Source organism: Denticeps clupeoides, chromosome 3, assembly GCF_900700375.1.
Source record: "Denticeps clupeoides chromosome 3, fDenClu1.1, whole genome shotgun sequence".
Classification (NCBI taxonomy): domain Eukaryota; kingdom Metazoa; phylum Chordata; class Actinopteri; order Clupeiformes; family Denticipitidae; genus Denticeps; species Denticeps clupeoides.
The window spans coordinates 14,716,706-14,742,271 of record NC_041709.1 but is presented as its reverse complement, the minus strand read 5'-3'; the positions used below and the strand labels follow the sequence as shown (position 1 = coordinate 14,742,271).

Genomic DNA, 25,566 nt, shown 5'->3' with positions numbered 1-25,566 from the left:
ATTTTGTTGTGTCATCGTGTGCTGTCACAATAACAAAATCAATCACTTCCACATATTTGAATGTGATTTATAAAGAAAGTTTTGGGCACTTTAATAATAAAATTTAATTAAGATTAGGTGATACATTTATGTGATTTTAATATATATTATCTGAATAAAATGTTGGTACTGTACAGCATAATTCTAAATTGTTTAAGCCTGGAACAGGTATATACATTTTGCATTATATAAGGCTGATGACCAATTTGAGTCCACATTCAGTGAGCTTTGAATATATATTCTTTGCCACCATGGCTAAGGCTTTAGACTCAAGGATCTCCTTCAGGTCCTCCTGGTAACTCCTTTAAGTTAATTGGAGTTTGAGTAAAGGCCCTGCATCACAGCCATCTGAGACTGCTTTGTGCTGTGTCCTCCTCAGAGCTTTCAGCCTGATCATTTCCATTTGCTCTCTGTGCTAAAGCCGGTCCCCCTCTGCTCAGAGGCTTTGTGTCTGAGTATTCTGTATGACCCAGCCCAGAATGTTGAAGTGGTGCTGGAAAAGGGGCCAGGTGTTCTTTTGGCTTCTCCTCTCGACATGGTCTTATTTTATAAAAAAAGAAAGAAAAAACAAGTGCCCTATTATCTGAAGGAGACTGCGACTGGCACTTTTTTGCCTTTGCTTTTGTGGTGATGCTGAGTGAGGAATCCAGACAGACAGAGCTTGTGTGTGTGTGTGTGTGTGTGTGTGTGTCTGCGCACGCGCATCCGCGTGTCTCTCCTGTGCCGATTGCCAGGCAATTTGCTCTCTCAGTAGGTCAACCTGACACAGCTTCCAGGCACTCTGTCTAGACTAAACATGAACAATGGAACATGCTGCCGCAGAGCCCAGTGCCAAAACAATAGTCCGCGCTGCTGCGGCTCGCCAGCAATTAGTGACACACTGTACCCCCATCACCTCCAAATAAAAATGGGCCAGCGCACTGGTCGCCCCCCTGCTTAGGTTTTTGTTCTTGCTCCAGAGAAAAACAATGCTGAAGAGAAAAGACTTCCTGTTTGATATTCTAATGAGAGCATGAGATTATCGAGAACAAGGTTATAGCCAAGTTTCAGTCCTTCATAGTATGGTTTAAACTATATGTTGGTTATGCACGACTGTCACAGTGGCAGACTGTGTCCTTTCCCAAACCCATTGCCACTCCAAACTGGGCTTTCACACTATTTAAATAAATGAGTAAAATGGCAGCTCTGAAAACATTTTTTTTTTTTTTGCGTAACATGCACCCTTTGTATACATTTTCTAAGACACCTACACTCAAGCAGCATAGTGATGGTTTCATAGCATGTGGCTCCTGGTGGTTTCATTCAGTCCAAATTTGACACACTCTTTATTTATCTCACGTAGGTGTGATGTTACATGTATTTATATCTTCTTGTGTGTGGATTGGATGCTCATTCGTGGCTGATACAGAGCTGAATGATCCTCCCTTCTCTCTATTTTTTTCCTCACTCTCAGAGAGAGAGCGTGAAAGAGAGACAGAGAGAAGGGGGACTTTACTGCTTTGCTGTAATGATATGTCTGATTTTTATGTGGGATTTTATTTATGTATGTATGTATTTATTTATTTATTTAACAATTTAAAGACTCATCTGAGAAAATTGGCCCGTATATTATGGAGTGAAATGTCTCTTTTTGTGAAAAGTCGTTTGGCCTTGTTTTTCTTTATATTTGGTTTATATTTGGGATTGAGATTCTGAAACTGACCCATAGTTTAAGCTTAAGTTCAACTATGGGGGGTGGACTGTGGTCCTGTTGCTTGTGACTGCCTGGACGCCCTGCCACATGCGCCGTGTCTCCACTGTCCTGGATGTGGCTGCGGATTTTCTGCCCGTGTGCACCCTTTGATGCTTTAATGGCTCATTTGTCCCTCGCTTTTCTTAGGGCCACCTAAGAACTACCACTCACTTTTCAGACTTTCACTTAAACATTTTATAGGGGGAATGTGATATTTTTATTAGTGATATCATGTATGTTAGTTGCTCCAGTATGAGAAGTTGATTAAAGGGAGTGTTAGTCCAAACACACACACCCACTCTCACCCTCTCATCAACTTTTCATACTGGAGCAACACCCAGCAGAGTCTGCATGGTAACTATAGTGGACATGAAATTAATACACTGGGTTATCCTGCTATTGAAGTGTTTGCTTCCCATAGAGATAAGTAACAAGTGAAAGTTTCAGTGCCCTCTCTGCAGTACTTGTCTTTTCATTGTCCAGCCACCTCCTCTCGGGCAAATGTTCAGCAAAATCACTAGAGTCGGCCAAGCAACCATGCAACTTTTGTGGCTTATTGGTCAGTTTTTAGTTTTGGTTTAATTATTTATGTAACATTGAACAGAACACGACTACATTTTGTCACATGCATGGTCTGCATCTCCTCATAAATGCTCTGATTGAGACTGGTTGTCTATGGGCAGATATTTGTGCCAGTAGAAACTGAATTGAATATATTTGAATCTGAATTGCACAAACTTGAATTGCACAAATCGGGACAAAAGTCATAAATATAATGCAAATCCTCCAGTGTTCTGTTTTGGTAGTAACAGTGTTTCTCGCTCATGTCAAGTGGTATCTGTCGGTCATGTGTTATCACAGACAGCCTGGTGTCTTGTGATACAAGAATACAATCTAAAATTCTCTGGACCGATTAACAGCAAAAACTGTAAAACCCAATGAAAAAGAATGTTCAAGGGCATCTGTCTGCTATCAGTGTCTTTCACCAGACCATTTTATACCGTATATTTATGTATATTATGTATTTATGTATTCACGTCTTTATGTGAAGGTAGACCAGAGCTGGCGTTAACATGAAATCAGCGCTGTTGGCAGTCTGAGCTCGATTGCTTTTTCTCAAGGACCTGGATTGTGTGTCATCAAACATTTAAACCAAATTGTGAAAACGGAATTTGAATTTGGAGAAGCGAATTTGCATTAAATTTTTAGGGATGTAAAACTTTATTTTGAATTCAGATGCTATTTAATACATTCAGATTCAGTTTGTACAATTAAATTCCAGTTTGTGCAATTCAGAAATATATTCATTTTCTATTGGCACAATTCTCTGCCCATATTTGTCTCCCTTAAATGTTTTTAAAGAATTTATTCAGCACATTTTCTCCATGTTTTGGCCATGATTTGCCTGATTTAATATAGACTTTAAAAACATGTTATTACATTTTGTTCAAAATGAAGGTTTGAATAACTGGCAACATTTTCATAAAATTGGTTGCATGTGTATTTTGTCCACTGCTGAGGTTGTCATGGTGATGTCATTGTAATGTTGTTCAAGATGGCATTCATCAGAATAAGCCACGCTGGCTTGGTTATGCAGAATGATTTTATTATATTAAGGAAAGAACTGATCTCATCTGAACTTCCACAAAATACCAAGAACATGGCTGGATATCTATGATCAATCAATGACTTGTCTCTCTCTCTCTCCTTTTCTCTATCTCCCCTCCCTCTTTCTCTCTCTCCCTGTTGTTTTCTCTCACTATCTCTCAGTCTGTTTGCCCTCCTGTCTAAGAAGCACAATAAGGTTTTGGAACAGGCCACCCAGTCCTTGCGAGGGCCCCTAGGCACAGATGATGGCGCTACCCTTCCAGACTATGTAAGTACTTTCCTTCCATCTGCACCATGGTAGACCCCTCTCTCCCCCCTCTCTCTCCATCCTAACAAGTCTGCATGACTGCTGCCCCCTAAGGGTTTTGGGAGACTAAAGGGCTCGGTGGCTGATCACTCATGAAGGGGACGTGTAAGCAGAGTGGTGGCCCAGTCCTGTTCTTCACCTGTGGTGGGGTGACGGGGCGACATGGATTTAACAAGCAACAGGAGACAGCCCCTACCTTCTGTTTTTTTTTTTCCAGCAGTAGCCAAACCTAAAAGCATAAAGAGCCAGACTGCAGCCCCCTGGGATAAGGGTGGATGTGGGTCACAGCAGGGTCACCTCTAGCCCTGCGTCATGACTGCTCCCAGTGTAGGTGGGGGATGGGGGTGTCAGACCTGCAGCCTTAGGGTGGGAGGAAAGCGTCGCCATGGTGCCTCTGTAGTCTGGAGGCATTATTAAGGTAGGGGTGGCTCTTAGAGAGGGTGGCGTTTTTGGCACTGTGTGGAAGTGGGATTGACATAAGGCGTCCCGCTCACCCCACCCCCCTGCCACCCATCATGGACGCTTTGGTCTAGGTCAGGGGAGACACTGGGGAGCCCCTGGGGGTTTTGGCGCAGTGCAGACAGCAGAGAAGTCGAGACAGTCGTCTGGAGCCTGGCTGGTCTGATTAGGCTCCTCACGTAGGCACAGAGAAGTCCCTCCCCCATCTTTTTTGTTTGTCGTGCTCCTTGTGACCCTGAGTCTCTCTCCCTCTCTTTTTGTCTCTTTCTCTCTGTCCTTGTCTCAACCCAAATGTCATATGTTTGCTACGAGCATCTCCCTTCCCGGTGGTACCATACCACTGTTTGCTTTGTTTGGTATGTTTCAGTCAATGTGAACAGAAATCGTAACCTGTAATGGTAACAATATAGCAGTACATCCAAACAAGAAATGGAGGTTTGTGTTTCTGTTGAGGAAATGGCTACGGCAGTGATCTCACTTTGGTTTCCACATCCTAGTTTTAAGCTATAGGTCTAGTTTTTAAAGCATCCTTCTGATCTCCATTAGACGATTTAATTTGTCTCGGTGTCTGTGTTTATCCCTTTCTTTGTGTCTGCTTCTGACACTGAGTTGGTGCACTGCAGTCTTAAGTTGACTGTGTCAATATAGGGAGGTTTATTTATTTGTTTATTTTTAAATATATGTGCACATATATATGTATGTGTGTATTTAGTGTATTTAAAAATATTAAACAAATGAAAATGTGTGTGTGTGTGTGTGTGTGAGATATATAATCTCACACACACACACACACACACACACACACACACACACACACCAGAAAGCTGCCCAGCCTTATTGCAAAGAAATGCCCAGATCCTCTTGTCTTCTGGTTAACCACATATGTGTCACCACATACTGTTTATGTAGTGTAGATGGTGTCTCTCTCACACACACAGCCTGCAGTTTGGAGCAGAGACTCCTGTATAACGCGTGCCCGTAATAAAAACCAACATGGGTGTGTATGTGTGATTTAATGTAATACTTATAGTTAGTAAGTTGTATTTGTGTGTGTGTGATTTCACTTAAGAACTATAATCTCATAAATATTAGTTTTAGGTGACTAGGCATGGTAGGATAATTACACTTTTTGTTATACATCTCTTGAATTGCTATAGGTCTATACAACAATAAAGAAGTATGTCTGTGTGTGTGTGTGTGTGTGTGTGTGTGTGTGTGTGATCAAATATGACTGTTGAGCCGAGGTGACAGGCCACCTCCAGCACTGCACTGGGCAGCTGTCCTCTTGAATCGCCCTCACATACACCCTTCCTGAGAATGTGTTCATCTAGCCCAAATGTATAGATTTTTTGTCTAAAAGTTTCCTTTGCCGAACTGTAATGGGTTAGTTGGGACCCATATCCGTTTCGTTCTCTGCCTCTGATGCGACCCATGGAACTGTGGGATAGAATAGCTGTAGGCTGGTTGGCATCTGGAAGGAATGCAGTTTAGTGGAGCAGAGCTGAACCTGGGAACAGCACACAGGCTGATGTTTGTTTAATGTGGGATTGGTGGGAAGCTGTAATGGCTCTTTTGGGAAAGGAAATAATAAAACCGAATGGAAGAGGAGTGTGAATCTCTCACTTGATCCCAAATTTAGTTCCCAGCAGTGTATGCATTCATGTGTTTACTGCTACAAAAATTGCTATTAAGCTCTAGAACGAAAGTAGTATTCATTGAAGTAAGGTCATGACCCTTGACACACGATAAGGCTTGAAAATAGTTGTTGGGATGGAAGGTCTGCTTGCTGATGGTAGTTGTCACACCGCTTAGGTGTCACACATCCATAGCTACATGCTCATCCCCTTCTATGTGTGTCTGTGGAATATTTTGAATGAAATTGAGAGGGACGTCATGAGCAGAGATTGCCACTGGCTGCTGTGAAATAACTATGAGGAGCAGTAGAAGTGACTCAGGTCATGGTGCCTCTGGTGTCTTTTCTGCACCTTGTTGACCTTGATAAATTCAGGATGCTATGCGGGCATGTGCAGGGTGTGGGGAGGTAGCTCACTGCTGGGTCAGGAGACCTTGCAAAGTGGCCGCTAGTGGATTTCTATTGAGCTGTTGCAAGCATGATGGCCTTATTTATTCCCCTCCAAAAAAAAAATAAAAATTCTATGTTCTCCTGACGTTTGAATGTCATCGCCTCTCATTAAATCTCCACCCCACTCCCAGACGTCTGGGAGCCCGACGACCGTCTGAGGCAGAGAAGCGCTGCGGGCAATGGGAAGGACGCCCCAGGCCGGGCGCTCCTCATGGCCTAATGGAAGCGGCTGGCGTTCCTTGTCAGGCTGTAATTAAGGGCTGCCCTGCTGTGCCCTGGCCTTTCATGGCTGCTTCTTGGCTTGCTGGGTTTCTGCTGCACAACAATCAATACCAGGCGACAGCAGCAACACCCTCTCTGCTCCGGCACAGCTGGGGCCCTTTTGCTGCACTGAAGGGTCATATGTAGGCCAGTGCCTATAGGGGGGCTCCACTACCAAATGGTTTCTGCTTTCTGCGATACCCTGCCATCACTCACACTTGTTAGCAGCTCATTTCCACGAGAACTTACTATAAAAATTTGCCTATTTATCCCATGCCATTTCTACAAATCTAGCCATTATTAAATCAGAATTACATTTATTTCAGACATTTTGACCCCAACACCTATTAATTCCACTGATGCTCCTTTGCACATATGAACTTACATTTGATACATTCAAATTCTTGTTGAGTCTGTTGGTGTAATTTATCATTTCCTATTCTACACACATTTTAGTAAAACAATTTGGGCATCATAACATGAACTCAAAACCACCTGTCATATTTTAGTGTGCTCTATATTGAATTTTAGAGATTATTTTAAGAATTCAACCAGTACTATTTTGAATCCACCCAGCATTATGCACATGGTTAGTAGTTTATATTGTTTTTTTTTTTTTTGTAGTTGTTTAGAGTATCGTTACTGTAGGGAAATGTTTCTGTCTCTTTAAGACGATCTAACTGAGAGCTACGTCACTGTATCTGCTCTGTCATGAAACCATTCGTCTGTAGAACTGGTCTGTCCCTTATGTGGTAACTTGCTGGACTGCTGCCTCACCTTTTCCTCAGAAACGCTGGTGCCATTGCCTATCCTCTGATCAATCTTTTTTTTGTGTGTGTGTGTGTGTGTGTGTGTGTGTGTGTGTGTAATTTATCCATCTGCAGATCTGGCTGTTGCCCGTCCCTCTGTCTCTTTCTTTGTATCTCAATCTTTGGCTTGTCTGTGTCTTTGCATATGACTAATAAATTTTTTTATGATATTACATCCAAACCAGCATGGTACGCACAGTCCTGTTACACCCCCCAAAACAGGCATACTTGTACATTATGTTGGTCTGTAACTGTGGTCAGACACGTTTCCCACTGTGGCTGTTTTTATGAGAAGGTATTGGCTGCTGTCATTTGAAATCGTATCTTCAGCTCTTGATTGGCTGTATGAGGGGATCTGTGTGGTGGAGCATGGGCTGCTGCCCAGTCCCTGACCTGCTTGAAGTGTAAAAAACATTTAAAACAATGTTGAGTTCAACCAAAATAATGTTCTTTTTATTAATTTTTTATATGAAAGCACTCCTGTTTTTCCGGATGCTGAATGGCATAGAGGTCTGAATGAGTCCCATGTGGGGAGGGAGTATTGAAGCAGCGAGTGCTCTTCCTCACACTGCAGACGTGTGGAATGCAATCATCTCCCAGAAGAACCTCTCAAATATGGACCAGTTGAGAGAGTTTTGGGGAATGGGCAGACAGGGTGGTTGGCACATGGGGTGGTGTGATTATGAAACGACATAATCATAAATGGGTCAGAGAATGACCCATTTACAACTTCCCAAAAGCCAGCCTCTCTCTCGTTCCCATTCTCTGTGTCATTCTGTCTCTGATTGTGTGTCTGTGTGTCTCTAAAATTGGGGTGTAGACGGCTGAGCTCTTTGCTTATTCATAACTGCCCCTGCTTCAGTGGGTTTTCAGCCTGCCTCTACTGAGCCTGGAGCCTTGCAGCTTGAAATAAAAAAACACACCCACACATACACATCCAGGTACATCATTCTCTTTCTTTTTCTCTCCTCTCAGGAAGTCAAAACATTTTTAATTTTGGATTGTGAACACTGGTTTATAGTATATCTGGGTATACAGCAGAATGCAGTCCTTGACTAGGAGAAATATTACAGCGTATGTCTTTCACTGTTTACTGAAAAGATGTTGGCCTTGCTCTCTTTTTAACTAATAATCCACCACTAGACTATTATCTTTGTCCTCTTCATGGCTCATATGGATTCTCTCCAGCAGCATGCTCTGTCTCGGAATGTCTGTCCCATGAGCCTTGACCTTTAACCCCTGACCCTTGCGTCACCGAAGCTGCAATTCTGTAAGCATGGCGGCACACAGAGTTCCCACACCGAAACCTTCCCTGATATCAGATTTAGCTCTGCCCTCCTCTGGGAGCGCTGTCTGAAACTGACAGACAGATTACACTGCCGGTGTAGAAATGTGTGCTTGCATCACATACACACAGAACAAAGACGATCCTGTTGCTTTTTTGGGAGGGGGGGGATTGGTTTAAACATTTGTTTGAATGGAACACCTGCAACACCCACTGGAGTCATTAACATTTTTTTTTCTATAATGAGAAATCAGCCTCAGACAGCTTATCTGCTTATATAATTTCTTTTTATTTATTTCATTTTTGTCATGATAGCAGCTGTTCACACAGACACATTCTTATATTGCTTTTAGGCAAAGTTATCCCAGTAATAATCGCAGTCAGACAAGGTGAGACCGATAAAGATGCAGTCTGAAGATGTCTGAAGCGTTTCCTCTTCCACCACATGACGATGGCTGGTCGTGACCTGTCGTCATCTCAGCCACCGCCCAACCTTCCATCCCCACCCGCCTGCCAGCATGACCGGCAGATTTTGTACCCAGCCCTGCTAAGGCCTGGCGTGATTGGATTAGTCTCACAGTAATTTTAATGTAATGAACAATTACCAGCCTTCTCTGGATGCTGCGTGCTGTTTCTTTGGAGTCTGGAGTGTGGCGAGGGGGACAGTGTCTGTAATGAAGGCGGAATGAGCCCCGTTTAGACGACCCAGTACACACACACACACACCACACACACACACACACACACACACACACACACACACTAGCTCCACTCACATAATCAGCCTAGCAGGTCTCCCACACACAGTTTGCACATTTACATCTGACCTGAATTTTCTCTCTCTCCCTCTCTCTCTCTCCCAGTGTATGTTTTATAGGCTAATCTCATTAGTGTAAAGCAGAGCTGCGGAGCTTAGTGCTTCACACCGTTCCTCCTCTCAGCGCACTTCTTCTCCCATCCTCCCCATCGCTTCTCTCTCTTTTTCAGACTAATTATCACCTCAGACTCCAGGGTTCCGTCACCACTGCCTCCCGACAGGCCATCAATCCTGATTAGTCATCTGCGCTCGTCTGCTAATGTCTGGCTACCCCATAAAAACCAGGGTTGCACATTCCACATTCATTCTGATCTTCTCCGCATCCATCCTTGCTAATGCATAATTTTCTGTTTTTGATTTTTTTTTAGAACAACATATTCCATGTTTCATCTTCTACTAGTCTCTCAATTCCCATGTATTGCCTCTAATTTCACCCCTAACTTTTTTAACAACTGTCTTGACCATCTTTCTTCTTGGCTGTTGGCTGAATTCAGCCAGGTGTTGTCCCTCCTATGATTGTCACACAAAGCCCTGCCCTCCGTTCTCCACCAGTAACCGTGGCTACAGTAACCCTGGTGATTTTTGTCAGGCTGGATGTCTCTGCCCATGTGATGTCTGGCAGACATCTGTATCATTTAAGTGCAGGGTTGTGCAAAATCACCTACGATGTCAACCAGGGTCATGCCTTTACCTTGAAAGGTGGCATTCTGAGTGATCCACCTTAAAAGTTCAGCCAGGGAACGCTTGATTTGAAGGGTCAGGCCTAAACATTGCAACTCATCAACTCCATCAGAGGCGAGACGCACATAACAAGTGGTTAGCACCTTAATAAATGTCTCGCCTGTAATCATATTAATAACGATGGCGACAGACTCTCGCCCTGCTAATATCTGCGGCGCTGCTAATTCAGTGCCTGGGGAGGGGGGCATGCCTCAGTTAGGTGGCCATGGAAACACACAGCGCCAGGCTCCAGGAGCGGCCAGCCGCCTGCGTCGGCAGCATAGCTGGGTGGTTTGGTCTCGGCTGGGGCTTATTTCATTAACGGAGTCCTTGTAAGCTGCTTTGGACTTCTTGACTCTGGCATTTTCGCCGTCTGCTTGCCCGACTGACAGCAGGGCTGATTTAGGTTTTAGTTCGAGCGCCAGTGTCCAGAACCGAAGACAGTTAAATAACATGGGTCATGAAAGATGCTTACAATATGCCAACAAATTTCAAAACGAGACTGGAAATGGGGAGAACCCAGCTTAATCTCAACCTGGTGATTGTGGCATTATAATATACAGGAAGTATGTGTAGTGAATTTACAGAAACAAACAAAAGGATTATACGTATTTTGGAGAGGAGGAACTTCCTACCCTGTCTTTTGTGTATGTAATTATTTCTTACTCAAAACAAAATCATTTTATGATTTTTATTAACAATTTTTAAGCACTCCTCTTCCTCATTCTGGACTAACATATCAAAAATATTATTTGTTCTCAAAAGACATGGTGTCTTTCATTTGCAGTGCAAAAAGTGCAGTAACAGTATATAGAACCAAATTCAATATTTTGTGATGAGGGTTTTCTTGTTAACTCCTCCTCTGTGACCACAATTGCATGGAAAACCACATGCTATTTCTTTTAAAGTGGCTTGAAAATGGTGACTCCTGTCTGTACCGGATCCGTTCCATCTGCCAGATTTGCACCAGTTATGTATTTTATAATGATGAAATACTCTTGTTTTTTCTAAACACAAATGAAGACATTTGCGTGATACAATTTAGGCAAGGACACAGTGATTTTTTGAGTGTGCAAGCACACACATGTGTAGAACAAATCCACCAGACAGAACAGATCGGATACCATAGGCTGTTTGAGAGACATTGTGGCCCTGACTGAGTGGCACCAGAAAGAGGGAGAGAGAAGAAAGAGCGAATCTGTTTAAAGTGCTATAGGCTTTTTTTTTTTTTTTTTTTTTTTTGTCTCCACTTGCTAATGCTATAATCATTGGAAACAATGCAGTGCGCCCAAGGGAGGGACTCTTTGAACGCATGGGAAACCAAACCGAAGAAAATTGTCTGAGTTACCACAAAAACCTGCAGGTACATTGCAAATACTGTTGAAAATATCCAGGCATAGCCGAGTCATTACTGAAGGGAGGAGCACATGCTTTTTTTGTTTAGTTTTTCCTTTTGTTAACCCTTAAAAAGAGCTGCACTTTGATCATGTGTGTTTAGTTAGTACTCACGCCAGGTGCTTATTGTACAGTGTAGGCAAATGAAGTCACTCCCCTCTCTTTGTAGTCAAGCTGCATGTCGTAAGAGTCTCCACCACTGTACAAGAGATGCCGTTTTGCATATTTTAACATCAGTTTCCCACCAGATGCACTTGTGGTTTGGAACATGCCTTCACATGTTCTTTACTTTCCTTTTTTTTTTTTTTTTTCTGAAGGCCATTTACTGCTTTTTTCTGCACTGTTTCTTGACATTAGCACAACGTTTGCTTGAGATGTCAGGCTTTGTTTGTGCTCCTGCTGTCTGTATTCAGCTAAATGTGTGTATGCTAGAGCATTGAAATTTTCAATGCCCAGAAACAATATATTGTTTCTGTATAGCTCTTCATGTTACCCATGCTTTGTCAGATCAGAAGTGTGTTTATACCGGTGACACACTGATATTTGCACTGCTATTCCCAAATGTCATCTTCACAGACTGCACCACTATTTAGACTCAATCATGGTCACACTAGTTAGTGGGTCAGAGTTGGTGCATAATCATGAACTGGACCTCCACGTTCCGAAAGCCAGAGCAGCAGCTCTGGGCCTGGAAAACTGGTTTCAGAGTGGCACCAAGAATTGCTGATCTCAGGGGTTGGGGATTATAATGACCTACAATTTGTTCCCTCTTTTTATCTGGAGTGTGTGCAAGTGATCAATTGCATGTTGTAGGAACAAGTTTAATGTTGTATGCACACTAACTTGCAGGTTTGGTCATCCATGGCTATTTGTGGTCTGAAAGTCCTAAAAAGGTGATAGAATAACCTGAGCATCAGTCTGCACATGAAATTTTGCTTGCACAATGGAGAAATAAATTAGTCAAATTGTTGATTTTTTTTCTTCCATATATAAATGTTTTATCTACCATGGCTTTTATGCAATAAAATAGTTGTATAAATCTAATTTGTAGAAATATTAAAACAAAAATAAAATGTCAGAATTGGTGCTTAAAAGATAGTGTGTGTCTATATATAAAAATAATTAAAACATTGATTAGGGCTTAGAGGAGAATATGTAGAGGAAAATAGTGAGAGCAAAATATGTAGGTGAATAAAGTGCACAGATATTCCAGTGAGGAATGAGGAGGCAGGTGAGTAACGTGTTAGAAGTAACAATTATGATAGCGTAGCCTGCACTTCACCAGAATGGAGTTAGGTGTGTGGCTTCCTGAAGCCTCAATTCTTAATAAACCACAGAGAACAGGAAAGCAAAGCAGCAAATGGAAGAGGCAGAAATATGTCTTCTCTTGCTGGGCTCTTTGTGCTGCCCCTGGCTCCCATTCAGCCCTGAGCTTTAATGGCTGCTGACTGGGGGTTCTGCAGCGTTCCTGGAGAGTACAGACAGAAATGTGACCTAGAACAAGCATCAGCCTGTCTTCTGCAAAACTGTGGCCTGTTGTACTGTCGCCGACCCCCGCCGCTCATTTTCTCGCTCTTTCCGTTCGAGAGGATGAACGTTCTTTTTCTGTCAAGTCATTAGTCTTGTCCAAAACACAACGCCACCCTCCAATTCTCTCACTGTCTCTCGGGGGAAATTCGTACTGTACTTCTTTTCTGCTGTTAGTGGGTTTTGACATGAATTGACCTGTGATCGAAAAGGTCTCTACTCTTTCTAGAGCATGTCTCTCGGTCTCTGGGGGAAGACTGTGATCAGCCCCTCAGGAGAGCAGCGAGTTGGGAGTTGTCTTTGCTGAGCTGCTGAAGGGCAAAAACATGCACCACTGGAGTCAACGTTTACACCGATTTCGGTTAGAAGGAACAAGACAAGCTTTGTTTTCTTAGGTTTTGTTTACAGGGCAGGAGATAACAAAAAATGAGAGAAGGATATTTTTTGTCTAGTCTGACAGTTTTTGTTCCTCCTGTACAGGTATAATGTGTTCCTGTTTTGCATGCGGCAAATATCTGATGTGTTGTCTCGCCCAAACGCCAGTGACTCCAGACAGTCTATAGGGAACAGATAAGATCTGCACAGGCCATTTCCCAACCGCACTCTTCCCTCTACATGAGGACGGACACACACACACTGGAGACAGACGGAACCATAATGAGGGAGTGCCTCTGCATTTGTTTTTTTTTTTTTGTTTTTTTTTTTGTCCACTGTTCTTCTGGATGGACCCTGCTCAATCAGAGAAGTGGATAAGAGGATAACTCGTTATTTGAGATTCTTTTAATTGCCTCCGCCCCCCCGAGCCCCCTTTCCGTTTTTTAAATTGCTAGTCTGTGCAGGGACGGGCTGGACCGCACGGCATGCTGAATGCAAACAATGAAGTGGATTAATTACAGCATCCAAGCAACCCTGTCAGGCCCAATTTGGTTCTGTGCAGGATCCTGTCACCATCTGATCTGTCGCTGCTGAGGCACTTCACGGGAAAACAGAAGTTATTGGAGATTATGGGAAATTGAAGCCGCACAATGAAAGCAGTGTTCTCATTCACAGACACCTTTCAGGATGTCACACATTTTGTCAAATATAGCAGACTGTGGAGGGAGAGGAATGAACGGATGTGTGTAAATGTACTTCTGTGATGACATCCTATTTCTCTGGCTGTCACAACTGAGATGCAGCTGATGAACACATGGGCGAAACAAAAAAGCAATTTAGTGTTGAACAATGAAGTCAACAGCGATGTTCAGTGGTGGCCTAGCGGGTAAGGAAACGGACCCGTAATCTGAAGGTTGCCGTTTCGAATCCCGAGCCGCCAAGGTGCCTCTTGAGGTGCCACTGACGAAGGTACCGTCCCCACAGACCATCACTTTCACTTTCAGAATGTCTACTGTGTTAAAATATAGGTTATATGCTGTAGTCATCATAAACATGTAAAGACTGCACATAAAGAAAACAGGAACTTAGTTACAGAAGTACTGTTCGCTCATGAGTTGGGTCCACTAGAACTGGGGTAATGACAGACTAGTTCTATTAGATCTGTTCGAAAATGAAGAAAAAAGTTTTCCATTTTGGGTTGTTATTTTGTGATTTTGATTTTAAGCGAATATTGTAAATTATGCACTGTGCTCAATTAAATCTGTATACCCTGGTTGGTTCTGCCCTGGCATTTAGCAATCTTGGGAGTGACAATATCTCACAGTATGATCACTGTGACGCATCACTTTTAAATGTCATTCTGCCTTCAAAACATTGTTTACCAGTGCTGCCTGAATAACATTTCTTAATCTAACATTTCTCATAAAATTCTTGACCTTGTGCCCACAATAACATCACACCACTAACGGTGTATTACTGTATAGCACTCCCATTCCTGTATATTTAAACACACAACATTGTCATTTCCATTTTATTTACTGTCAGAATCTGCAGTGTTTTTTTTTGTTTTTTTTTCTTAAAAAAAGAAACCAGATCATTCTGTCTAAAACATGGTTGTCATGTAAAATATATATATTTTTAGGCATTTTACCAGATGCCCTTATGCAGAGCAATGTACCATCAGTAGTTACAGGGACAGTCCCCCTGGAGACATTCTGGAGACACTCAAGTGTCCTGCTCAGGGACACAATGGCTGTAAGTGGGATTCGAACCTGTGTCTTCTGGTTCATAGCCGAGTGTGTTACCCACTAGGCTATTACAAGCCTACGGCAAGGTGATACATGTAACATTTAAACAAGTGCACATGTGGGACATTGATAACCTGGGCAGCCATGACAGTCACCCGGGGAGCAGTGTGTGGGGACGGTGCTTTGCTCAGTGGCACCTTGGCGGATCGAGATTCGAACCAGCAACCTTCTGATTACGGGGCCGCTTCCTTAACCCCAAGCGTGCTACCTACTTGGCTAATACCACCCAACTGTTAAATATGGCTCCATTTTCCATTTATGATTGCTTTATGTGTAATAGTTATGCAGTATTTCCTTTTTGTACATCACATGCATCTTTCACCTCTCTCTGTCTCCAGGCTCAGGACCTAAACGTGATTGAGGAAGTGATCCGCATGATGCTGGAGATCATCAACTCTTGCCTGTGCAGCTCCCTGCACCACAACCCCAACCTGGTGTATGCCCTGCTCTACAAGAGGGAGCTTTTCGAGCAGTTCCGTTTGCACCCCTCCTTCCAAGACATCATGCAGAACCTCGACACGGTGAGCAAAGAGACAGTGAACGGACAACACTCATTCAAAACACACACTCTCGAATACACAAACCATTCACACATCAACAAATACTACCTACTCAGAAAGTATAGGTGTTAACAGTCATACACACACACAGGTTACTTAAATATACACCCATAATCTCACAAAGACACAATTCACTTAAACACAAGGTTTCAAGGTCAGACTTTTTGAACTGTGGGAACACGCAGAAGCTTTGCTATCGAGCAACTGGAGTAAAAAATTCATCCAAAGTGGAGCTCCATGGATTCCCTGATCTATATAAAATGTATGTGCTGAGGGAGATGTTTCTTTTACTCCTTGAACCTCAGGCCACATCTTTATTAGTCTTTGTGCAGCCTCGATGGATGTGTTATATTGTAAAAGAAGTAACTTTCCCCATAGTGAAAAGCTTTAAATTGTAAATATTGTCCACATATGAATACACTGCTAAAGACTCGACTTGCTCCTTAGATTGACTTTTCAACTAAAAAAAACTTAAATCATTTATTTACTGTTCGCTTTGCTCAACACTCTGCCTCTCTGCGTGTTGACACCACAGTTACCATTTCAAATCTGTGAACCCATGTTGCTAGGATACATTTTCTCATAAGTGCTCTTGAGCATTTTTGCCAGTGACATTACAAAGGTGAGAAATAGTCCTATCAAATGCACCTGAGAATTTTTTTTCCTAAAATAACCACCTAGAACATTATGCTGGAATGGCCATTATGTTGCTTTATTTACTGGGGCAAATTTCTGATTCCAGTTTCTGATCAGATTGTTCCCTTTCATTTCTTTTCATATTTAATGCTCATTTACATGTGTGCAGTAGCAATATTATTATTACTGTATGCATTTTAATATGGGGACTGAATAATGTTTTAAATATGCCTTCAGTCATAAATTCCACAGTTATTTAATTTAAGTTTATATGTGCAAACTCAGCAAAACGTACGAATGCTGCAAAGAGACTTGCATCTGATAACACTTAATGAGTAACATCACATTTCAGTTGGACTTGCTTAATGCAGCTCTGCATACTCAGTATGCTCTAGTCTGAATCAGACTTTATCTTATCTTCTCTTGCCTTGTTGGGAGCATTTCTGCATAAATAGTCATATTTAGCCACTGTAGTCATAAACTGCCTGGCTGTTTTTGGAGTTTATTACTGACCATTTTTCACTGTCTGCAGGTCATTGGTTTCTTCAACCATCGTCTGGAACAGGCAGGGGCTGACCTGTCTGTTGAGAGAGTTTTGGAGGTCATCAGAAAAGGAGCGGTGGCCCTGCCCAAAGACCGCCTGAAGGTAAAATGTCCATTGCCCATGTGCTCTGGTTACCACTTCCTTTTCAGAGTTCTGCCTCTGGAGCTTTGGTCTTTGCTATATACTTTCTATACAGCTTTATTTGCTGTATACGGCATATTTGTTGAGAGAGATTCGCATGTCATCCTTTTGCAGGGTTCATGCCAATCTTCTTTGCTGGATTATGCTGGTGGTCATTCGTTTTTTCCTGCCAAGGAGGCACATATGTGGGGGGAAAAGTGTCCATATGGCCATATGGTTGTTCAATAGGAACTTCAAATAAACATAATCAATCCATAGATGTTTGTCTTATTTGAACTGAAATTTGTGTTTTAATTGACCCTCTGGCAAATCACAGCAGTCAGTGCTACATCTATTCCAAAAGCATTTGCAATTGACATAGTTAATAATAGTAATAGAGTGCTCACACAGACTGGGGGCACAACTTTTCACTATGCATTCACTGGATTTAAAGAATTAGACAAAAAAAAGGACTGCTTGGTATTTATCCACTTGAAGATGAGAAACATACTACCCTTTTGTTGGTATAATTTTTGGCCTCATTCAAAATAGTATCTTTAAGGATTCTTTCAGAAAGTGTCAGGAACCAATTGACTGCTTTCATACATGCTTTTTCTTACATTTCTGTATTTTATCTGTTTATATATGTAAAACCACTATAGCACTGTGCTTAGCACCAATTTGAAAATAGTGCCCTTGGTCTCATGTCAGTGATGTATGAATGTGAATGTTAAGGTGTCATTACGCAAGTCTTCATAAATGGAGGACCATTTTCCCAAGGATGTTTGTGGATCAATGCAGTTTTGTCACGCGAAAGTGAAGTGATTGTCTATAGGCTATAGGAGGAAAACCCACATACACTTTTGTTAGCTTTAACACGCCTGGAGAGGCCACTGCCTGTGGTGCCAGTACTGCTGATAAAGATGTCCTGTTTTCAGGTGCAGATAGGCCTGCTGGGTTTCCAGCTCTTTGGGCAGGGCAGTTAAATGTAATTTAAGGTCCACCATCAGTCCTCACAGCTTTGGACTTGCCGTTGCTCCGTAGGTCAGGACATGTTCACTGCTCAAACCAATATATTGTCAATCTGGCTTTGGCTCAAGCAGAGTGATTACAGGGATTACTCTACACCAAGATCGCTGGATCACATTGGCTAGCAGCCTCTTCCAGGTGAGGCAGCGCATGTCTTATCTTGCTTGTTCAGCAGTCTTTTGCAAAAGGCAATGATTCCCTCCACTCTGGACAAATCTGGGATAACATCTCCCACAGGACCCTATTACGGCTTTCGTGTCACCCATGATTACCTACTGGGTATCGGAAAGTACCAATAGAGTCTCTTGGAACTCCAGAGGTCGCAGCCAGTCTGTGGACGTCTGTTAGCATCTTCTCAGCCTGTTACTTGATCACCACGCCGAAATCATTAATGCCAGGACAGCTTGTTAAATTCAACACTGGCCAGTATAATGTGACCACTCCAGAGCCTGTTGAGTAGGTCGACAGTTATTTTTTTCAAATAGTATAATAATAATAATAATAATAATAATAATAATAATAATAATGTACATTGATGCCCAAGGATGGGGGAATACAGTGATTCAAATGAGGGAAAGCCTGGCACAATAGGATTCTTTGAAAAAAATTACCTAATAAATATAATTTTATTTACATCCCAGTTTGTAGGTTACAGACCTTTTGTTGATGTTCTAGGTTGTAACTGAAATGGATTGTTCAATTAATTGTGCAACTGTAGTTGAAAGTTGCTGATTTGCTAAGTAGTGCCGCAGACCCTTTGTGCACAGCTACTGTGTTTGTCTTACAGCAGCATGGATAACCTCTGTAGGAAGCACAGGAGCACAGTATGAACTCCTAATGCAGTGCACACTTTAATTAAGAGCCTGAACACACACACACACACACACACACACACACACACACAGGTATGCATACACGCATGGGGAGTGTCATCCAAAAAGGAGGCTAATTGAATGTGGACAGATGGGAGCTGGTTAGAGGGAGTGGGGCGAGAGCAGACTCAGGTCAGGCCTAATCTTTATTAGCATTAACGGCCCCAGCACAGCCATCCGTTACCGGGGCAAAAATGCACAGGTAATGACATTTCAAGGAGATGCACGGCCAGGACAGTTTGTCACGAACATGTGGGATAAATCTGCCCCACGCGCCTTGTTACTGAGCACTACCCGCGGGACCCTCCCTCCTCAGAATTACCTCAGGTTTCCATAAATCAGCTTGGAAATTATATTCGTGCAACCGCTGTGAGTCATACATCTACAGCAAGACACTTTTAATTGCATGTTTCATCACATGTTCCGCATTTCATGTCTAAGGTATGCATTCATCTTTTTCATGACCAAGGGATGGAGACCATTTCTACATGGCGTGGCGCCTCTTTTCCGGTGGCTTAATTGGTCTCATTGGTGGTCTTATTGCACCAGTGGGTGTCCGAATTAATATATGGATTCGCCAATGCCTGTTAGGGGAAAGAAATACCTGGTTAAAGAGCTCATGAGAAACATCAGCTCACGAATGGATGGGCCTGTGTCATCAGAAATTAATACGTTGTGTGATTGAATTGGGGATTGAATTGTCCTTGCTATTGCAGTCAAATTTTGGCGGCTAACAAGACAATAATCTCACAGACATGAGAAGATACTGTATATGCAGAGCATGGGGGAAAAATTTGAAAAGGTTACTGAAATCTTATCCTTATATGCAGTCATTAACATATATATGGCAGCGGCCCTTGCTAAAAAAAAAACAAAACAAAACTGTAATTGTACCTGCGTCAATGTAGTGATGGTTATTTACAAATGAATAAAAATGCCCACCAACCAAGTCAGACCCTGGTCAGTTCAGTAAATGTGTTTAAGATCAGCACTGATTGTCTTTGATAAATTCAACTTCAAGATTGGTCGATTGTCAGTACAAACAGTATACACAGTATACCGTGTATTGAATTGTCAATAGTGTAGTGCAGTCATAAAAGAAAGAAAAATATATATGTGTATACACACTAATCTAAACTATACTAACTAAGACTAGAACTTACAGAAACTTACAGGTACAGAAACTTTTCTACAAAATGAACAAGACAAAACAGGACAACATCATGAAGGAAGCTTGTAAGTGGATATGTTGGATATTTCAAACAGGACACACAAGACAAACATGTACAAAATGAGCAGAAATGTTGGCTGTTGAACTTGGCTATTGAAGTGCATACATGACTATGTGAGATATAGCAGTACTTACACATCACTAAATATTAGCAGCAACAGCCGATAAAATGGATGTTATTGAATTCACTAAAGTCACATGTGCCTTCATTTCAATTTGCATTGCAGGAAAGGAGTGTGGCATCTCTGAATATCCAGTTTACCTACAGGAATCCTCTTGTTGCCCTAGTTTTGGAACTGCATGGCTTCATGTCTGGTTTTGTTTGTGTCTACATAAATGGCCAGAACCAGAATATTGTAAGGCCTTCAATGTAGCTACAGGATTTCTGCTTCCTCCCGAGCTCCTTTTTACAGCATTATGACCATCTACGCCAAATATACTCTATTCAAACTTGGTTGGGTGCCCAGTCAATCAACTCTCCTGTGTTTTCCTTGTTTCCATTTTTCTATTGGACAGTTCATGGCAACTTATTTTAACATCAATATGTAATTACTTCTGTGTTAACTGTGTTAACCTTCCTAGGTATCCTTGCTTCCTGTTAATGCACAAAAAGTTTAAATATCAGTAAATTGACAGATGACTAATTGCAAATGTTTTCTAAATTCCCTTTCTTGTTATATTTAAAGAGTTTCGGATATGGAATGCAGTTGCTATTATATCGCTAGATTAGAGAATGGGAGACATGATGTTTAATGGTTGCCTAATGCAAGGGTATCCAGAAAGGCAGGGTGTGGTTGTTCCACAAACACACCGTCTATTCATTGAATTGAACCAGAGCACCCCGACGCTTTCTGTGTGTGAGCGTCTGTCTGGCTCTGTCTCTCCACGTCGATGGAATGAAAAGCCGGCCAGAAGGTGGGAATGCTCCAGGGACCCACCAGCAGTTTGTCTCCCCAGTGTCCGGGCACAGTCTGTCCTGTCTGCCTATTCTGCTTCTGCCCCATCCATCCCAGACAAAAGATTCATCCAGGGGCAGCCAGACTGCCGGCCTGTTCGCCCGGAGGACAGCCCCTGCCCCTCCCGTCTGTTCCCCTCTCCTCCTCTCCGCATTTGAATATCAACAGAGACGGTCCTGTCTCGCTCCCCGGCTATCAGGACCCGGTGGCTGTGAGCGGCAGTGCCTGTGGAATGTATTGTTTGGCCAGCGCTGCCTTGCTCTGTAGTGATAAGCCATAGACTGTCTGGCTCCTTAGGGGAGAAGGGAGCACCACGCTGGAGCCCCCCCCACTACCAGCAGAGTCAACACACCCCAGAGACCTGCAGGCGTCTACACACACACACACACACACACACACACACACACACCTTCACCCAGGCAGACAAACAGATGCACTGTTGCTTAAGTCCAGCATTTTTGTATGCATATGGATGCTTAGTTCAGCTGAGGGAGGGGGGTTTGTGACATTTTTGTCATTTGTTTACATACGTGATTTAATTTTAGTCTACAACTGCATATATGGGTAGTGGGCATTGGTGTGTGAGAAATATGTTTGTTTTGTGAAAGTGAGGACGTTTGCATCTCGTCCCACCCTGTCTGTCTGGTCAGGGAGGCACAGAGTCAGTCTGGGTCCTGAGGGCGTGTAGGAGGGCAGTTCTGCAGAGCAGCAGGCCTCTGACTGGCACGAGCCGCCGCCACCGCCACCGCACCGTCTGCCAGACGGAGCTCAGCCAGCCATGAGCCGATCCCTGCGCTGTCTACCCCGCACATTCAATTTTCAGGAAATCCTGGGGCCACACTGAGGGTCTGAAGGTTACATTTGTGTGCACGTCGGTGTGTGTTGGACTCTAGATGGGCAAATTTTGGTCTATTTCTTTCTTAGAAATAATATTTTAAGTTTGGAATGTTTGTCTTGGTTACTAAACCATCTTATCTAAAGTGAACATTTTCAGTTTAGTGGTATTTGTTTTATTTTTTTGTTGTTTTTGGCACTAGTGCTTTCTCTAATGAATTCCCCGTATGCCAGACATCAACCCAGACAATCAAGCTGGCAGACATGGCTCCCTGTGCAAATGAGTCAAAGGGAGACAGTTAATACCCGGGCATTACTGAATGCCGACTACTGTCCCCCAGACCGACACATAGTGGAGGCCGGAGGCTGCAGTCAGCCGCTTGGCCTGGTGTGAATGGCCGGGCTGATAATACAGCGCCATACGCCACGCTGTCAGCTGGGTGAAACTGAAGGAGCTGCTGCTGTATTATTGATGCGGTGGCGGTGGCACTGCCTGCCTGCTGCTAGTACTGCGCTGGCCTGGACCAGACCGCCCCTAGACTGCCATGAATCGGAATAGGTTTCCAGGCAGACTTGTTATTTGCCTGTTGTTGTGCAGGCTTTGTTGTTTAGTTGGTGTTTTTGATTCTTCATTAAGATTGATTGTATTTGCAGAGTGCTTTGTACTCTGACTTGAATTTTCTCTTAGCGAATACATTCAGGTGTTTGTTCCTTCAAACCCAGTAACTTTAATTGAATGTATTTGCTCAACAACTCCAATGAACAAATTGCCTCCTAGTTTTCATCTTGTGCCATTATACGATGGATCACAAGAAGATGAAACGGTTGAGTATATTAAAACACTAGCCTAATAGAAGTGAAGTATTGCATATTTACCAATTGCTGATAAACATCTACAGTCCCATTTGGGTTTTTATCGTTGTGACAAACTGTTGAGTGTCAGTAGCTTGGATGGATTGTCAAAAGTCAAAATGCACATTTGTCAATGGTCTTTTCCTGGCATTATAAAGAGCTAATTGAAAAGCTTCAGCCTGCACCCTGACCTCATGTGAAGAAGTGTGAGTTTCTTCTGAAACACAATACTCAGTTTCATTTTGATTACTTAGATTTTGTGTGTAATTAAGGGGTACATGAGTGAAAAATGTGATTTAATAGCACTAGAGATTTCTAATTTGACTATGCTGAAAGATTTTCAGCGTTGTGCCAAATCAAATATTGGCATAATTTGCAGATATTACAGGTGGCATGAGACGCCATTGTAATAATAGCAGGTGATTTTTTTTAAAAGCATTTGGTGTATAAGGTGTGTTCGTTTGGGATGTCTAACTTGGAGTCTTAATGTCTGGGTTGGCCCACTAAGTTTCAACGTGTGACCTGAATTATAGGTGTCAGTGTTTTTTAACACTTGAACTCTTGGAAAATCTGACTATAGTTTTTGTTGGCTGACATTCACAGTAATTACCTGTTACCTACATCTGGTTTCTTGTCAGGTTAAATGAGTTTCCCTTGAATTGTTTTTGGTAAAGTGCTGTAAAAGTACAGTAAATAAAGGTATAATAATGTGGACCTGCATGTAAATTAGGACATTGACAAATAATTGAGTAATTTTTGTATGTTTCTACCCTGCAGAAGTTTCCAGAGCTGAAGTTTAAGTACGTGGAGGAAGACCAGCCCGAGGACTTTTTCATCCCGTACGTCTGGTCTCTGGTCTTCAACTCAGCAGTGGGTCTTCATTGGAACCCTGAAGGCATTGAACTGTTCGGCATGGACTCCAGCTGAATGTGCATTGGCGGCTGCCTGGTCTCCATGTGCATGTGTGTGTCTTTAGGGTTGTGTGTGTCTGCAGCTTTGGAAGTGCCTCTTCTCTCTGAGCGATGTCTGGGGCAAAGGTTTGGTTTGGACTCCTGGTGGGAAGCTTTGTATCTCCCCATATCAAACGGGCTGCTGTGCTTCCATTGTGTCTAACCTCAGTAGCAGTCTGCCTGATAAGAGCCACAGGAGGAGCACCTTCAACAGGAAGGAAATCAGTCAGTCTGTCGTTAGCTGCACTGAATTCTGGGTACGGTAACCTTTGACAAAGCATTGTATTTCCTAGTTTACTTTGTGCTTCATGACCTTGTTCTTATGTATAGGTTTGACATGTCTATTTCTGAGCAATCCAAACTTTTGGATTTAAAAAAATATATGTATAAGGCTCAACTATTTGTTGCATTTTTTATTTCGTGAACTGGGCCCCATTTTTTCAGAACTTGTCTATAATTTTTACAATAATTTCAATCATTCACTTTAATTTCCATAGTTTTCAATTTCAGTCAGTCTGGACTCTGTGAAGATTTTATTACTGGCCAGCAGTTATCCTCTGAACCAAAACCTTCTCCTCTGATACAGACATCTGTTCCACAATGCTTTTTATTTGCCTGTTTTATTGGACTTTTTGTAATTATTTATTTATTGTTATGAATTAGATGTGCTGTTTGTACCCATTATTATAAAATAATATAAAAATAGTATAAGAAGTATACTTAGATAAGTACAACCAAAATAAATTTATATTCTTTTTCCTATGTATTGAAAGCCCTGTTCTCCTGACAGGAAAAAAAAAAGATTTTTTTATTTTTTGAGAATGCAAGGCTATGTGTAAAAGAGACTATCTTTTTTTTTTTTTTTTTTTTTTTTAAGGAGTGTCCTTTTGTATTTATAGTCTTGTAGAAGGTTATTTTGTTGTGTACACCAGGGAGTGCATGAACAGTCGTCTTTGAACAAATATCACATATAATTTTGAATTATGTTCCACGTTTTGCATAAAACATAGCAATGCACTGGAACAGTGTGTAATCTGGATCAGAGAAAAGAACATATTGAGAACTTCTGTTACCTTGTTGCATAATTTGATGTCCAGTTACTGTTTTTTTTTTTTTTTTTTTTTTTTTTTTTTTTTTTTTTTTGCTTTATCCATGTGGAAGAAGGTAGTGAGTAGGATTTCAAAACCCTTGCATATGATTTCAAGTCCTTGGAATGTTACCTCCACTCAGGTCGTGCTTAAAAAAAGAGATAGAGTGAGATAATGTACCATGCTTCAGCAAGAACTCCTTCACTGTTGGGCACCCCTCCAATATCTGTTCTTTCCCTTCCAGTATAAACAATCATCAAATAAAACAAGTCGAATTCTGCCTGCGGCGTTTGTTTTTCCTCTTCTTATTGGTGGAATTCGATGCACGTTGACGAACACTGCTGTTGGACGCTTCGGTACAAACCTTGTTTCGCTTCTTATTTACTTATAACGCTAATCCGTGTGATACAAGGCTTCCCATTAGACTATAATTCATAATGGATGAGCATAAATCTTAAACATATTAATCATTTATTATGCTTCAGTTATCACTTTTCAGTTTTTGCTGAAATGAAATAACGCTGGGAAATTTAAAAATTCTGTTTTTTTTTTTCTTTTGTTTACTTACTAGATATCCGCTATTTTCAAATTGAGCTTCTTGCTGTAATTTCTTTTTTTTTTTTTTTTTTTTCCCCATTTAAGGTAAGACAGGGTTTGCAAACTGGATTG

The 25,566-nt window shown here is 42.1% G+C and overlaps 1 protein-coding gene across 2 annotated transcripts in view; it reads left to right on the top strand.

The window, feature by feature from the left end:
• dym (dymeclin) overlaps positions 1–24,614 on the top strand; it is a 66,101-nt gene extending 41,487 nt beyond the window's left edge. For both annotated transcript variants that reach the window (XM_028973566.1, XM_028973567.1), the window contains 4 exons: positions 3,542–3,647; positions 15,564–15,746; positions 16,954–17,067; positions 23,637–24,614. In XM_028973566.1, the coding sequence (XP_028829399.1) occupies positions 3,542–3,647; positions 15,564–15,746; positions 16,954–17,067; positions 23,637–23,786 (553 nt within the window). In that variant the 3' untranslated portion in view covers positions 23,787–24,614. The remainder of the gene's footprint in view (positions 1–3,541; positions 3,648–15,563; positions 15,747–16,953; positions 17,068–23,636) is intronic.
• The last annotated feature ends 952 nt before the right edge of the window (positions 24,615–25,566 follow it).